The 18,298-nt window shown below is 39.8% G+C and overlaps 1 protein-coding gene across 1 annotated transcript; it reads right to left on the reverse strand.

Moving 5' to 3' along the window:
• Nucleotides 1-1,059: 1,059 nt before the first annotated feature.
• Nucleotides 1,060-6,600, reverse strand: LOC136237710 (uncharacterized). Its single transcript, XM_066027924.1, has one exon. The coding sequence runs from the start codon at nucleotides 6,598-6,600 to the stop codon at nucleotides 1,060-1,062; it is 5,541 nt and encodes a 1,846-aa protein (XP_065883996.1).
• Nucleotides 6,601-18,298: the final 11,698 nt, after the last annotated feature.

Genomic DNA, 18,298 nt, shown 5'->3' on the forward strand with positions numbered 1-18,298 from the left:
CTGACATGCTGTGCCAGGATCACAGACCCTATTTTGTTGGTGTAGTCACCCCAAGTGTGTGGAGGCCCATCACTCTTGACACATAGGTGATGCTAGGCACTACATCTTGTCCACTAATGCTGTGTAAGAGTTGACATCAAGAGGCAGTAATGCTAACTTCTGCAGAAGTTTGCTCTTTTGAGTCTTTCTGAAAGTACCATTGGAATTGGACAGTGTTAGGTATTCTTCAGATATATGATGTTTCATGAGCTCAGGTAGAAACAGTAGACCATTGACATCAACACTGATGCTAGTATCCTGCTATCCATTTCTCCTTGTTTTATTTTTAGTGTGTTTTCAGAGACTTTTCTTGATGGAATCCCTACAAAGGTGAGATGTGAATTACGTTTTATGCAATCATGGATGGATTTTTCTTTAGAATAGATGCGCTCATCCATGAAAATTTTTATCGGCTGGGTCTCCCCATCTTGCTTGGCCTTCTTGAAGTCTGAAATGAGCTCAGGTGTAGCTGGAATAGCTAATTGTGAGGTTCTTAGAGCAGGCAATGCCGGATCAAATGGAAAGCAATATTAAAGCATGATGTTAGATCTTGTACAGCTTGCCCATCTCTGTGCATACGTGCTGGAGTATATTCCTCGTGCTTTTGAGAGAGTTACTTTCTATTCACCTGAGCAGCTTGAATTCAACCAATGTTGTTGACAATTTTTTGGCATCAGCCATTAATTGCTTCTCATTGCAAAGAATTGACAGTCAGCTAGTTTTAGTCAGCTAACTCTGTCAAGGGGGCCGTGTACTGTCAAGAGGGATACTATTGACTGTGGAGCTGAAAGAACAAGGCTTAATCACTGTAAACTGTTGTGATTTATCTTCGAAAACTAACAGCCCGAAACTCACGACGAACACGAGGTCACTTACATGGCAGCCATTTTTTATCACGTGATTGAAACATGCGTACCGAAAACCTATATCCTAATTACACTAACAAAGTTAAACCTATAATAAATACAAATCAATTCTAACACACTCCCCCTGTTTGGTCACAGATGGGAGCAAACACTGTCAATGTCCAGTCCAGGTTCTTCGTGTCTGTTCCCCCCTGATTGCAGCTTGTCTACGCAGCCTGGAATTGTCATCCTGTTGAGGGACTTCAGTATCATTTGCACCTTCAGCCATTTTATCCGAATCATTAACAAGCGAGCCATCTGTTACAACTGTGGGAGGAACATCAAATTGAATTTCTTCTGAACAAGCAACCTCAATGGGAATTAGATGACGTGTGCTCCTCTTCAATATCTTGGGGGGTCCACTTCCTGTTGACACATTAATTAAAGCTGCTCTAGCAATTCCATCTGATCCCTTTAGAAGCTCAATTACCTTAGCAAATTTCCAAAAAGCTCTTTTAATATGTTCGTCCTTTAATATTACAACATCTCCAACTCGAACAGAAGAGCCTGATCCACTGAGCTTACTTGTCCGTACTTCACGTAGACTAAGTAGGTAGTCTTTCCTCCAACTGTTTATTATCTGACTGAGTACGTGCTTGTGATTCCTTGACCTTCTTGTCAGAGCAGCATTAGTACTAACAACTTCATAGTGTCCTGCACATGGGGAAACAGCCATCCGTCGCCCATACAGTAAATGTGATGGGGTCAAGGCATAACTCACCCCTTCGTTGTCATCATATACGAAGGTCAAAGGACGACAATTAATCACAGACTCCACTTCAATAAGGATGGTGTTCAGTTCATCATATCGCAAATTTGACCTTCCTATTATCTTCCTCAGGGGTCTCTTCACTGTTTGTACCATCCGTTCATAAAAGCCTCCCCACCAAGGGGACTTGGCCACAATAAATTTCCAAGTGGTACGCTGGTTACTCAAGTACTGCAACACCTCAGCAGCTCGACAAATCGAACTGATTTCTCTTGATGAAGACTTAAAGGTCTTTGCGTTGTCTGAGATTAAAGTAGCTGGCAAGCCACGCCTACCAACAAACCTACGAAACGCCAGCAAAAAAGTGTCGACATTAAGAGAACGAGTAAGCTCCAAGTGAATTGCACGGGTAGATGCGCACGTGAACAAACAAATGTAGACTTTGGAAGAAACGTCTGAATTTCTTAACTCTCGAACATACAAAGGGCCTGCAAAGTCTAGCCCGGTGTGAGTAAAGGGAGGACTGTCTGATACTCTGAACTCTGGAAGATCAGGAGAGGGCTGCAAGCCATAAGGAGGACCTTCCATCCTTTTACACATTACACATCTTCTTATGATTCCTTTAACCAACTGCCTACCCTTCAAGATCCAGTACCTCTCGCGTGTGGCTACAAGAGTAGTATTCACTCCCCCATGCTTCACTCGACTATGTACCTCCATCACAAGTAGCTTGATGAATGGGTGCTTGGTGGGTAACAAAATAGGGTGCCTCTCAGTCGCAGCTAATAATGCATTGCCAAGTCTCCCCTTGCACTTCAGAATTTGTTTATCTAGATAGAGACCAAATTGTTCAACATACAATGGCTTACCATGAACAGAGTTGCTCTTCAAGTACTTAATCTCATTCTCAAAGGCCTCCCCTTGAATGGAACAAATCCATAGTGTTTCAGCCCTCTCCAACTCTGCTGCCTCCAACTCAGAATCATTACTATATTGTACATTGAGAGCCTTGAGTGGAGTACCCTTACATGTTTCTATAAATCTCAGTACTCGAGCAGTAACCCTGAGTAATACACTCCATTTGCTGAATTTCTGGCAGTCAATTATATTGTTCAGGTTTAGCAAGCCATTGCAAGCAACAGTAGTCAACACATGTGTTGTATCTTGAGCCGGGTTCTTGGCCAGTTCAGCAAGAGTATGATCATTAGGTTGAGGGTTGATAAGTTCAGGCCACTCACTCTCTGAGGACTTCAAATATGGTGGGCCTCCCCACCATAGGGCAGAATCCAACAACTTCTGAGCCCCTAATCCACGAGATGGAAGATCAGCGGGGTTAAGAACTCCTGGACAATGCTTCCACTGACTTGGTGAGGTATGAGAACGAATTTCAGCAACTCTTCTTGAAACATACTGCTTCCATGGTCTGTGATTTTTAATCCAAAATAGAGCTGCAGTCGAATCAACCCAGTAAGTAGGGGTTAGCTGCATTGGGAGTTTCCCAAGCACGGCGTTTACTAGTCGTGTTAGTATCAAGGCACCTAACAATTCAAGACGCGGAATCGACTGTTTCTTGACCGGCGTCACTCGTGTCTTTGATGCAACCAGGCTAATAGAGATGGTACCATCCATGTAGACATTTCTTAAATACAAAACAGCAGCATAGGCGTGCTCAGAGGCGTCACTGAATCCATGCAGCTCACTGAGACGTAAAACCCGTCCCTTCTGGAAGTAGCATCGTGGTACTCGAGCTCCATTTAAGATACGGAACTCAGACAAAAATTTGTTCCATTCTCTTAAACACTCACCCTCTAACGGCTGATCCCAATCGGTGCATTGACAACACAATGTCTGAAACAAAATTTTTAACTTGACCACAAAGGGGCTAAGTATACCCAAGGGGTCAAATATACTTGCCGTGACCTTCAACAATGATCTTCTGCTTGGAGGAAATTTGCTTGCTTGGTCAGTCAATTCTAAGAAATTGAAATGAAGCTCATCTGAACAGCTGTCCCAACCCACCCCAAGCAACTTGGACTGAGGGTCACCACTCCCAACAATAAACTGAAGTGACTTATCTCCTCCACTCGACTGGCCTGGAGTAGCATCAGTACATGAACTAGATTCAGCATTGATAATCCTTGATATCAATTCTGGTGAATTTGAAGCCCATTTTCTCAAGTTGAAGCCTCCTTCAGCCATAACATTCTTGGCAACCACGTAGGTATTAAAGACCTCCTCAACAGTGGCTCCCCCAGAGATAAAATCGTCGACATAAAATGAGTTCTTAATAGACTGAATTAGTTGAGGATATTGAGACTGATAGTTATCAAGATGTTTCGATATGACTGAACCCAAAATAGCTGGGGAAGGACGTAGACCAAAAACCAGCCGAGCAAATCGCAATGTAATAATATCACTAGCAGCATCAAGAGGGTCCGTAAACCATAAGAAACGTAAAACATCTCGATCTTGGGGTGCAATAGATACCATTAAAAAGGCTTGCTCAATGTCTGCAGTTACTGCTATCGTCTGCCAACGGAACTTCACAAGGACATCAAATAGTCGAGGAATCATATTTGGGCCTGTCTTAAGGAAATCATTCAGCGATAAAGGATCCATTCTAGTCTTTGCTGAACCATCATATACCACTCTTAGTTTAGTGGTCTGCTTGTCCTGACGTATTACCCCATGGTGAGGGAGGTAATGTACTGTGTTACTTGTTGCCGTAGCTACTCGTGAATCATCAGGGACTAACTCAACTATTCCCTTACTTATTTGGTCTTGGATAATTGTGTGATACCTCTCGAGGAGCTCAGGTGATTTCAATAATCGAGAATGAAGATGCCGCAATCGACCCAAGCAAAGGTCAAAGTGATCAGGAATAGATGGACCAGATTCTCTCCAAGGCAGGTTTACTTCATAGCGGCTATGGCAAAACTTCAATCCGACTAGAAAACCATCTTCGTCAGCCAAATCCTGGGAATCATCTAATACTCCAATTGATTCGGTGTCCCAAAAACTCCTTAAAGTGTTGACAAGGTCATCATTCTTACTTACTTTCACTAAGTCATCACAGTTCACTATTACATTACAATGTGTGAAGTTCACAGTATCACTATTGCCTGAGGGTCCCGAAAGGAGCCAACCCAACCTGCTATTCACTGCTACCGGACCATGGTTACCGACGATTGTCTCTCCTGTCACTACAGACCAGTAATAGTCAGATCCAATTAGAATATCAATTTGCTGTGTAGAATCACTGGCATCAGCTAATTGCAACCCTGCAAGGTGACTGAAAGCACTTGGATCAACCAAACGAGGAAGTGGACAGCAGATAACAGGTGAGGTGTAGGCTGTAATGTTGAAGGTTTCATTACTATACGGACTCTGAATGGGGACCTTGATAATGTCACACGGGTTCGCCACAAATGAGGAACTGCCAAAGGTATTAACGCGTAATTTCTCTCTTCGGATTGACTTCAGCCCTAGACGTTCTTGCAATGACTTAGTGACATAAGACAGTTGGCTACCACCATCTAAAAGTATTCTTATTGGGACTCTCTTGGTCTCTCCCACAGCAATGGCTCGTGCAGTTTGCAAGAGTACAACCCCCTTGCCAGTACTGGCCTTGTTAGAGTTAGTCGTACTTGTGACACCTTCGATACTTGTATCAACAGTTGACTTGTCAGTTAAGCGTAAATCAGTACCACCACTGCCAGTGTTCACTGCAGGGGGTGCCCGTTCACATATTGATTGGTGGTGCCGACGGTGACAGTGTCTACAGGTCCTCTGGTTATTGCATTCCTTTGACTTATGTTTAGCCCTTAAGCAATTAAAACAACGACCAGCCTTCAGAAGTATGTCTTTACGATCCCTTACACTGGTTACTGTAGAACAAGAAGCTGAGTAGTGTTCACCATTACAATAAACACAATGCATCCCGTAATTATTGGCAATCAATGCACTACCCGTGGAAGAGGGTTCACGCCGCGGTGGCTGGGCAACAGGGTTCTTCATCGTACTAATGGTAGACCCTTCGCTCACTTCCCTAGCCTCTACTTCCTGTTTCAAAATGTCAAGTAAGGGGTTGATCTTCCAAGCATTTCTACCGGCTTCACGGGCAATTCTTAAACGAATCTCATCTGGTAGTTTAGTCATTATGACTGGAATCAAGAAGCTTCCATACTGGTCCGACGTAACTCCTAGTGCCTCTAAGCCTCGAATGTTGACCATTATCTTGTCATATACTGTACGAAGTGCACCAGAGCGATCACTTGTGCAATTAGGAATTTTAATTAACCCTTCCATATGAGAACATATTATTTGTTGGGGGTCCCCAAATCTTTCTCTTAGCATACCAATGGCAGTGTCATAATGGTCATCAGTCAATGTAAGCCCCTGAATACACTTTAAGGCTGTGCCTTCTAACAATGAATTTAAGTAATTAAACTTATCCACCTTCGATAATTCTGTATTCTCATGGACAGCCGATTTGAAAGAATCCCAGAATGCTGGCCAATTCTTGACATCACCCTTAAATCTGGGAAGTTGCAATCTAGGCAGTCGAGGTTTTGCCACGGCAATAGAAGAAGGGGGTGGCAATGAAGCATGCAACATGGGTGACACGGGAGTGCTAGTAACCGGAGTAACTACTGTTAACTTCTCCTCAATCTTCTGCTTACAACTAATTATATTAGCAGTGACTGCTTCCGATTCTTCAAGTTCATTAACAATAGCATCCAATTCACAACGAGTGAGAATCTCCTTGTCCATGTCACTCAACAAATTCAACTTGACATCCAGTTGCTGTTTAATCACACTAAGTCTGATCCGTTGCGTTGAGTCTAAAGGGTCCGCTTTATTAGTAATTTCCTCAGCTTCACGAACAAGCTTTGTGACGACACCACGATGGCCTCCACGTATAGCACGCGATCTCTCATCAGACATAGTATTACCAGGCGAGTCTCTAAACGAAAAACACACACAAAAAAAACAGCACTAATTGAATGTAGTCAGGCTTGCCTTTACTGGTACCGTTAGATTAGAGTTCGCCACGGTACAACAGCGTTTTAGCAGGTGGTTCAGAAGATTGATTGTGGCAAAGGCAGCCTTAAATGACGAAGGAATCTTCTACACAAAGTGTTCTGAAGTCGGTTCAGCAGGAGTCTCATCAAAAGTCGAATCGCCTATCAACTTCCTCCGGGCTGCTTCTAGTTGAAGTCGTACAGCAGTTAATCCTACTCGTGCCCCACGTTGGGCGCCAGATGTTGTGATTTATCTTCGAAAACTAACAGCCCGAAACTCACGACGAACACGAGGTCACTTACATGGCAGCCATTTTTTATCACGTGATTGAAACATGCGTACCGAAAACCTATATCCTAATTACACTAACAAAGTTAAACCTATAATAAATACAAATCAATTCTAACATAAACAGCTAGCTAATTGTTTGTTCCGGTAGCTACCAAACTTAAATTTCTAGGTTATAGGAACATCCCATCACAAAAATAACATCAGAAATGGATTCCTTGACCCCAAATTAGTCTAAAAGGAACCTTTATTTGAATTTTTATCATTACTTTATTTTTGCGCATGTCAGCTAGTAGCCATTTTAGACTTTTGGCTCTACTGAACTTTCCCCGGACTTTAAAAAGCGGCGTGGGAGCTCATTTTGTTTAAAATACCCTAAAGTACAATATTAAACCATCAAACTTTGTTAGCCAGAGGTTGGTCACGAAACCACAGTTTTTGACCCTACTACTAGTGGTTTATCTGGTAGGCGTGGCAAGTAGTCATTTTTTTATTAGCTTCTCGATTGTGTAATTGTTACACACTGTTGGTTTTTTCGTTGTATCTTCCTGGTTTTTAGCTCAATTGCTTTCAAACCACAAAAGGTTTGAGGTTCAATAGTTAACCTATTCACCCACCGATTTTAAGCTTCTTCCCATACGCGGTTTACCCTGTAGGCGTGACAACATATTGGTGTTATTTTTCGTGAATAATCGATCATAACTCTTTTCCTGTTTATCGTATCCTAGCCAAAGTTGGTACAGAGATGCGCCTTTATACCCCCTTCTGTGTGCCAAATTTCAAGGCAATCGGATATTGCGTTCGTGTTTTATAGCAGTTTTTGTAAGTGTGCGAAAAGAGGAAGAAAAATAATAATAAGAAAAAAAACGAAGCCAATTTTTGAAGTCGAATATCTCGGGAACGCGTGAAGCGATTTCGCTCTAAATTGGAATGTGGAATGCTGAAGGTGGAGGGAGTGTACACAGCAAAAATCGTCTTGTTTCATGAAGGCAGCACAGAGCTACGGAGGTGCGAAAATTGCGTTTTCTTTACTCACGGGTGTTACGCGCCGGCTTCTTGGGCGCACGACACACTACCGTGTGTCTTGATCCTGCATTTACAGGTAAAAAAGTTGATTTTATGGATTCAATTGGAACAGTGTGCGGAATCACCAGGGTTGTACAACGAAGTCACATTTTTACAGATGTCATGGGTCTTTACAAAAAGGGCGATATTGTTGGTGAATATCCCATCCAAATAGAGTTTTACTAAGAAAAGGCTATAGATGTAGGTAGAGTTACATGAGTATTGTTTTCAGCTTTCTGGGAAGAAGCATACAATTATAGTTCATACATAGATCCTTTAACATAAAGTTGGCAATGAAAAAATTGACCCCCTTTAGATTAACTGTAACTCAGGGGATAGAGCCTAACAATGGTTTTAAATGGTGCATTTATTAGAGAGCAAATGCTTTCTGTTTGGGATATAGCTGCGTCATAAATTTTGGCTTATTTTCATAGAAATGGGTAGGAACATCTGGAATGTTATCTACTGCTTTTTTGGGTTATTGGGTGAAGTACTCTGTTAATAGACTTGTTCTAAAGATAATTTGCTATACTTTAATTTTCACTAAAAGCAGCACTTGACTAAAAAATGTCAACCCACAGGAATTTTGAAAAGGGGTTTCCACTACAGCTAAATGACTGTTATATTAGAGTAGTTTATATTACATGACTGCTCTATTAGAGTATCTCGATCTTTTTATTAAAATCACAATTCAGAAAAATGCTATAGGTGTTGCTATCATGTTAGAAACTATTATTTAACTAAGATAAAAGTTTAAAATATATGTCTTGTTCCATGATAGATTCCAGGTTCTGGAAACCTGAAGTTTCAATTTATTAATGTTTCTGGATACAGCGGTTCCATGGCAGTTCTGTAACTGCCTCAGTGGTTAGCTATAGCACTGACATCAGTGTGCTGTCAGTAGCCAAAAGTATTATTTTTCGAATAACATGTGTAACACAAATTATAACAACTGATAATACAACAGTCACTCAATGATAGATTCGGCCATTAATTAGAACAAATACACATGTGCTCAATCTTTTACATCCACAAAAATATTAAGTGTCAAGTGATACAGTAATTATAAAGTTAGTCATTGCATTAAATTATAATAAACAAAGCTAGTTCATTACACAAGCCCCCTCCTTTAAGAGCTTGTCCTCAAGCATTAGAACCATAACCTGTCTGGTGGGTGTCTATCACAGAGTGGATAGCGACGCTGGATGCCATCAACAGGAGCTTCTGGGATAAGGAGGTGGTAAAATTCAGGAGGATTCCATTGCAATGGTTGCTGTTCAGTAATGGTATGTCCCCTGGTTGGATCCTGTGTCTCACATGATTGACATGAACCGTTTTAGATTGGTGGATCCATCAGTCAGTTCTAAATTACAAAGGTCTTTCACTTTACTGACAGTCCATTTTTCATCACAGTGTGGTTGCAACTTCCTAGCTGTTGGCATCAATAACAATATAGTGTCTCCAGGGTTAAAGGAACGGGGAAAAGTGTGACGGTCATACTGTCTCTTTTGCTGTTCAGCAGACTTGGTCAAGTTGGCATGTACAAAATCTTGAAGTTTGGCTTGAAAGTGATTCACATAGGTGGTGGTATCAAAATTTGTAGGGACACCGAAAGGAAATAACAGTTGGTGACCTTCCAAATATCAGTTGAAAGGGTGAGACATTTGTTGAGGAATGTATGGCTGTGCAATAGCATCACAAATATTTGTTATTTCCTAATAAGATTACATAAACTGTTTTTGTAAATGTTGACGTATTATGTATGTATGTAAGTATGTGTGTATTATCAAATTCACTGTGCATTGTGTGCAAAAGTGATCAATTTCTCATGGGTGCAGGTCATTTGTGGGTTCTAGTTCTATATACGTTGTAATAATTTAATTGCCTATTGTTAATTTTTATGTGAATCTTGAGTCTTTAGTAATTTTGGTAAATAATCAACAGTTTCACTTGGGCTCAGTGACAATTAGATAGTGCTTCACTTAAGCTTAAAGTCTGTGTACTTTGTTTTGTAGTAGCCTACTGAAATAATGCTGTTCCACATGCTTATATTAACAAGGGGCTCTTTCAGAACTAAGAAAATGGTATGCATAATATGCTTTGATCTTGAGAGGATAATGAGAGACCTGCTAACAGGTTCTTAAAATCGTTAGAAACCTGCTAGCAGAAAAGACCTCAAGCATCACAAATCTCACTTTCGATAATTGATTTGCAATGCTCCCTCCAAACATATTCAGGCTGATAGCCTGCAATGGGCAAACCAGTCACCCAGGCCAACATGTGGTTAACCACTTAATTATCTGCTAGCTATATGTACATAGGATCTTCAAGATTGATATGCACTCCATGGCATCTCCATAAACTCATTGTGGTTGTAGTAGTAAAGAAACTTCACCCATGCAAATATAAATAAATGTGTAAACTTTTTTGAGTGTACTTGCTATAGTTCATTTCAATACCGTGATATTTGCAATAATTGTGATGATAAACTCCACAATAACTGTGGAAGGAAATTTTTGATATCACCCAACCTTATTTGGCCGCATTTCTTTAATTTTATTATTCTTATAGTACTTGGTTGTATAATTATTACTAGTATTTAAAAGCTATCATTGTTTTAGTAGTCACAAAATCATTTAGATTTACCTGGGAAGGTAAATTTGTAGAATTTCATGGCTAAAATAAATGATCACGACTTTGGAATGAAATCACCCATTGGCTTCAAACAAACCCAGGTTGTTTATTTCAGCATGATCTTTATTTTGGCATCATGTTTTAACAAGTTAATTAATGCTTTAGGGAGGTAAAAACAAAAATTTTGTGCACAAAAGTGACCATAAAGGCCACCAATGGTCAAATCCTTATATCTAAAACTACATGTCACGAAGAATAATATTTATGTGGAAAGTTTTATGAACAGGTGCACGACACATGACTGGATTTTACAAAATCAGTAATAGCAGGGGCGGATCCAGACTTTCCAAAAGGGGGGTTCCACTCAGGGCCTAGAGACAAAATTACTGCAAGGAGCCCACTGGGAAATGACTGTGATATTGAGTGGAGTTTCAACTATATTGAATGATGCAATAGTGGATACTCCAACAGTGTGCAAAGCGCAATCAACATGCTGTTTATTGTTTTTATCTGCTTTGCTAGTTAGGCACTGGAGGGTGAACACTGGAGGCGAGGCCTGTATGCTCCTATTAGGGTGTCTGGGGGCATGCCCCCAGGGAATTTTTGGACAACAATACCCAAGGAAATGCGATCTTTAGTCAAATTATTCAGTTGCACAATTTGAAACTACATACAGGCTGCTTTTACGTTTTGCTTCAGATATACATGTAACATGTAGCTAGCTTGCTTAATATAATTATATAGTATAATTGTGTGAAATAGAGGGTTTATCCAAATCGCCTAAATTTGAACTGATTAAGTTGTCCTGCACAACTTTAAAAAATCCATTATGGTAAAGGTGGCTATAATGCTTCACCATAGTATATACATCTTTCAAATATATATATATATATATATATATATATATATAACAAATTCATGGGTATAGATAATTTAATGTACATTTATTACAAGTCAAAAGTTTACATTGAACTGTCATTTGTGATAGATAGGGCATCATTATGATCTTGCATCATAAATGCTAATTTCATTTTTCTAGGATGAAGCTGTTTGAATTTTTGGACCATTTGACTAATTTTGAATGAAGAATGCTGCAAATGTTCATACCATGACCTATTGATCTTTAGCATGGCTATAATGAGCTGAGTATAGTGGCTGTCATGGTGGATTGAATAGGAGTTTTTAAAAGTTTTAATTGACTAAAGCTGCATTCACTCTCACAGGAAGTTATGGGAATAGTCAAAGTTATTTGTAAAGCAGATAGATGTTAGGATATGATATCCTGTCACATAACCTGAATGCATCAATCATTTTGTATGGGACTTTTGAGGTGCACTCCTTCCATTTTCTAACCCACATCCTACACTCAGTGGTAAACATAGCAGAAAAAGGCAAATCATGCTGGTAGAAATCAACAGCAGACAGCTGATTCTCTGGTACATCAAAGTCTGATAAATCTGATACTGTTTTGCAAATATGACTTAGCAGTAAATTGAGTAACCCAACACTATTATTTTCATTAGAAGTAAATCTAGTCTCCATCTCACTGACCACATGAGAAACAAATTCATTGTACAACGATATTCGGTTATAATCTTCCACAGTAGAAGTCTGGACATTGTTCCTGTGAATTTGTTTACCAACAACTCTTGGCTTTGTAAATGAAAAGCCATCTCCATGAAGGATGTACCTATTCTCATAGCACGCATGTACACTTTATGAAATTCAGAAGAAGAATTGGATCTCATGCTATTCAAACTCCTGATTATTTCATTAACTTCTTTGTATGCATAAATAACACCAACAGCTTCCATTTGTAACTTCTTTGTTAATCCTCTAAAACTAGAAAGTATTTCCAGAAGAATTGCAAAGCAAATAATGAACACAGAGGACTGAAGTTGATATAAAAAGCCATTAGCTTTTGTTAGCGTTTCTCCATCCCAGTCCCAATCTGTACCCAAATCAGAGAAGTGATTTGGTGAAACAATAGCCTGCATTGATCTCTGTACTGCAGGAAGAAGTTATAAGAAAACTGCATAAGAATCTATACATTCTACCCATCGTGTTCTGCATGCATCTTTAATTTGTGTGCTTTGGGTGATACTTCCATAGTTACAGAGTCAATGCACTTTTCTAACAAACGTTGTTGCTTAGCTGAGTATTTAAAGAATCTGGAAATTTCCCCAATGCAAGCTTAAGTGCTTTTGAATTCTTGAATACGACAAGCAGACACAATTGCAAGATTCAACCTGTGTGCAGCACAGTGAGTATATACAGCCATTGGGGCTTGCTTCTGCACAATTTCTTTGCAGCCATTTCTTGCACCTGACATGTTTGAGCTTCCATCGTAGCACTGTCCGTGCATATCAGAGTATGAGATCTAGAGGCCCCATAATGCAAGATAGTGTAGTAGTTTATTTGCTAGAACATGTCCTGTAATTCGCTCTACTTCAACAAAATCAAGGAAAGCTTCCTTCACAACTTTGTCATGCACATAACGCAAACAGATTGAGAACTGTTCCTTATTTAACACATCACACACTTCATCTGCAATGACAGAGTAGTATTTAGCTTCTTTTATTTCTGACAAAATTTCATTGTGGATTTGCTCTGCCACAACATCATTTTGAATTGTTTTTGATGTATATTTTGCATTCTTTGGGGGTATTCTGCAGATGGTTAAAAAGAATAGGATCAGTTTCTGCTCTGAATTTGACTAGCTCAATAAAATTACCCTCATTATGACTATAGAGGATCTCTTCTGAATCAGAAAAATTTATTTGATCATCACAATGTCCTCGATAAGCCTTGCTTTCCACAAAATATTATAATTTTAAGCAGAGTTTCTATTACCTTTTGATTGCACTCCATTCGATCTTGATGCTGTTTATTGTATTGTGTATCAATAGCCTTTTCGGGTTTCTTGTATCGCTGTATAAACTCAGACATTTTAGCTAATGATGACAAATGATATTGAGTTTTAGCATGACTTTCAAATTTAGAAGACTGCTTAACCCATTGTTTAAATGGTTTATTAACTAGTTGACCACAACTCTGTCCACCTGGGTTATCTGTCGCAAACACTGCACAGGTGCGACAAAACACACCATCTGTAAACCAACTATAGTGTAGCCAAGCATGCTTCTTTAACCAGCTTGGTTGGAATTTTCGAAATGATTGTGATGGAGATGCTTGTGTCCGAGGATAGACAGAAGCGTTTTGGTTTGGTTCATGAGTAAAAATTTCATATAATTGTTCCCTGGTTAAAGCTTTGAAGTCTGTATTTTCATCTATTAGCTTACCAATGTCACAGGGATGACTGCTTTCTGGGTGTGCACATGTGCGACTTGCATCATTTATTGAACCACTGCAGGGTCAAACCATTTGGTAACTCCACATTTGTACTGTTTAATCATTATTTCCTTCAAAATCATCACCAGTACCAGGGGCGTAGGCAGGATTTCCAAAAGGGGGGTTCTGCCATAAGTATAGAATCTCCACAGCAGGGGTCGTGTACACGTGTAAACATGTGTATTCTTATAAATTCATTCGCAATAGCGAGTTTTTTTTTGGGGCATACTTTTAACTGACTCATAAATTTTTCACACATTCTTTCTGGATTGATAATGTTGTGATTGTAACACCAGATACTAACTTCAGATTGGTTCCCTGATTAGTTAGCAGGGCCTCAATGTTGTGTTCTTTGCCAGGTTGATAGCAGAAAAGAAGGACAAAATTCTTTAGGGGAAATGTGTTTTCTCACAGGCTGCCTCAACTGCATATCATGTCTCGCACTATAATACCTCGCAGCACAGAGCTACCTGGCGGTGCTCACAGCTATTGGTGGAACTGATTAGCATGTGAGTACTCAGCAGCCAACACCAGTTTGATAGTGTATGTCACGGGGATTGTGAATTCATAACTGAACAAGGATAGTCACTACCTATGGCCCTCTGTGACCAGGATCAAGATGTTTGATCAACTATATTATCATCTGAATAAAGGCCTTGAAGGTCCTTGATTACTTGACTTTGTAGTGTAAAGCTTGTCATTTTGTTAATAAAGGTGCTTGTTTGCCTTTTTTGAGGAACTCTTGATAGTGGAATTTATGGGCTCATTTTTCACAACGTATAACGCAGTTTGGCACTCTCCCTCCCCATTATATACTCTTGATTATGGGTATTAGTCAGGGAATATTGCTAAAATCTGGGAATTAATTCCTTGCCAAGAAATTTTCTCACCAATGTGTTTGTAAAGGTCTCTACTGACTAACATATAAATTATGAAAAAGTTTAAATTCAGGGAAACCTGTAACAGCTGCTGGAATGTGGGGTACTTGGAACCATATTGGAAAAATTGAGAAATCAACTTTTGCCTTATGTGGAGTCAAAATAGGGGGTTTTTCACGATTCTGAATTGAATAAAAGCATTTGTTTTGTACAAAACTGCTCCTTGGTGGATAAAAGGCCATACCCACTTTCCGCTATTTGTAAACCCCCTTTCAATAGGTATGTGGATTTATTTGAATAGACACAGCAATTTAAATGACTCCCACTGTCAAACACCTCAAAAGTGAATGTCTGAGTCTTCTCTAGATTCTACGCCATCATTGATGCAATTCTTGCATGTAATGCCTTTGCAAATTCTGCATGCAGAGATACACTGGACACTGTTCTTCATGCTTCATGACAATTACAGCTCGTGAACCGGAGTAGCTCCTTAGGAGCCATGAGGTGTAGTGTAGGAACTGGTTCATAACCTTGAATCCCTACAGTCCATCCATACTCATGGGGATTCAAAAACATGCTTCACAACAGCATCCAGTCCTGGGTTTGGAGAAAGGCATGAAGAGAATGCTGTGCAGCTGCCCCTTCTGTTCGGGGTAGAATCACTGGCTTGATCAGTGCAGCGGCTGCCTTGTGGGTGAACATGTTGTATTGAGTTTCTCCCAAAGTACATAGTACCTGGTGCATTGTAAATGTACTTGAAAATGGCAATACCACCCCTAATCACTGTGTCTTTAGTAGTCTATATGTCAAGGAAGATGTCCATGTGCTTGTCAATATCCCCTGCACAATACTAGTCAAATCTGGTACTTTTCCAATGGCTTACAATTGAAGAAACAGTATCTCAACCACTGAAAGCATAATAAAAGAGCAAGTAGCGCCTCTGTCTTTCAGAGAGTGCTTCATGGATCATCTTCGCATCATAAGAGCCCTTTGACATGGTGAAAAAAGTGGATGATAGGTATTTGAGCATGGTGCACGATATCAGCAAATCGGCATCTTCTGCCTGCCAGACATGGGACCAAGTACATTTGAAAGTACTTAAGTAAAGTACGAGTACTTTTGAATTTTCCAAGTATAAGTACAAGTACTCTGGCGACAATCAAGAGAGTACTTAAGTAAAGTACAAGTACATGCTGGAAGTACTCAAGTAAAGTACAAGTACATTTTGCTGTAGCAAAATGTACACTTATTCGGTGTATTGTAGTATGTAAGTGTACCAAGTGGGGTTGGTACTTTCAGGTTTTTGTCAACTATTCACTCTCTTAAACACTTAAAATGCACTAACTTTAGCAGCAGCATTGTTTTTATTTGCCAGAATTCTATGACATCATTAATCGTGGCTACATGCTACATAGTAAGGTTAGGGAAGGCACTAGAAGAATTGTACAATGCACCTTCATGCAATTTTGTTATGTACCCACTGTGTACAAACTACGTACAATGTTTGCAGTACTTACAAGTACTTAAAAGTACTTTAAGTACTCAAGTACATACAAGTACTTAGCAAAGTACTTGAGTATAAGTACAAATACACTGGGGAAATCAAGGAAGTACTTAAGTAAAGTACAAGTACTTTCAAATCTGTACTTAAGTGTACTTAAGTATAAGTACTCATGTACTTGGCCCCATGTCTGCTGCCTGCACCTGTAAAATCAACAACCGTGCAAAGCGGTGTAAGTAAAAGAAATTGCACTGACCTCAACAGAGTCATCTGTAGCAGCAGTCAATGCTACTCTCACAATTGAAGTGTCAGCATCATTGTCACACTGCACCCGGCATAGTGATCTGATATTTCTGGAATGTTAAAGAGAGGAGATGAATGAGCTCACTTTTGTTGTGAGTGTTGTCCATGAGTTCTGTCCTTGATGGCAAATGTATCATATCTGGTACAACCTGTAGATCACAGCAGGAGTTCTTGGTACATCGAATGTGGTCATGATCTTTTGGTGAGCTGCTATAGTAATCGAAGACAGAAATGGTAATCTTTTGAGAGTGTCTGCCAAGATACCGAACATAGCTGAGGTAGTTGTCAGCAATCTCCTGATCTTATTCCCACTTCGCCATGTAGAGAAGCCATCCACCATCAACCACCAGACTGGAGCAGGATTGGTCATTGAGGTTAAGCAGATTAGTTAATCCCTTCAGGCTAGTATTGGAAAATCCGGCCTAATTTGTTTTGTTCATTTTCTGGTCTTTGTTGCTAAACAAGGACAATGGGAAGGCAGTCAGCTCATAAGCTTGTCTCGACTGTTATCCCTGTGAGAAATAATTATCAGTTGGTTGAACAACTTGAGTAAGTTTATGCGGTGAAGCTTCTTTTCATTGACCTTGGGAGTGATGAGAGGGCCTGTACCTTGAACTTTATCTGCATGGTAGATGTCAATGACTTTCCATCAAGGTTTATCTGCACCTCCCTCCCTACTTCAGCCACTCTCTCAGCATTGACTGCATCATCTGTACTGCTTGTGAATCCTGTTGAGAAGGATACAAGCAACTGTTTGTCACGATCAAAGTCAAAAGGGTTGTTTTCCTCTAGCCATTTGAGGACAAATCCAATGGCTTCAGTGTCTCGCTTTATCTGTGTTTTAAGTAGGTTGTGGGGTGGAACATGTTTCTTGATATACCCTCTTCCATGCAGTGGTTGATATAGGAAAAGTGGCTGAGGGTTTCTATCCATCACTTGTGGCCAGAATCACTATTCCTCATCCTCCCTCTGCTCAACTCACCTTCTGACTTGGCCGCCTTCATTAGTCTCTGCTCAATGCAGATGTCACACCAGGTACCAGACCATTCATGACAAGAGTAATAGCCAACATGGTCCCATATGCATGGGCTGTAAAACTTTCAAAGGTTTCCTTGTATTCAGGTAAAGTTTCAAGTAGTTCTTGTGAATAGCATAAAAGTAGGCATGACATTTCCTCACATAGGAGTGGTTTTGGTGCAAAAAATGCTTTTATTCAATTCAGAATCATGAAAAACCCCTATTTTGACTCCACACAAGGCAAAATTAAATGTTCAATTTTTGTGATATGGTTCCGGGTACCCCACATTCCAGCAGCTGTCATGTGCTGCCCTACAAGAGTTGAAATTAAAATATATCAGCAGACACAAATACATTGGTGAAAAATTTCTTGGTAAGGAATTTATATTCCCAGATTTGCCTGATATCTGATAATATTAAGGAATGAATAATAGAAAAATAATGAATAAAAATCAAATGATGAATAATAGAAAAATTCAGTATTCACAATAGTGACACGATTGCAACAATAAAATTAATAAAGCCAAGAAAATTAGTTATATAGCTATACGTAGCAATAAAACTCACAACAATTGAACAATAA

This window comes from Dysidea avara, chromosome 11, assembly GCF_963678975.1.
Source record: "Dysidea avara chromosome 11, odDysAvar1.4, whole genome shotgun sequence".
Classification (NCBI taxonomy): domain Eukaryota; kingdom Metazoa; phylum Porifera; class Demospongiae; order Dictyoceratida; family Dysideidae; genus Dysidea; species Dysidea avara.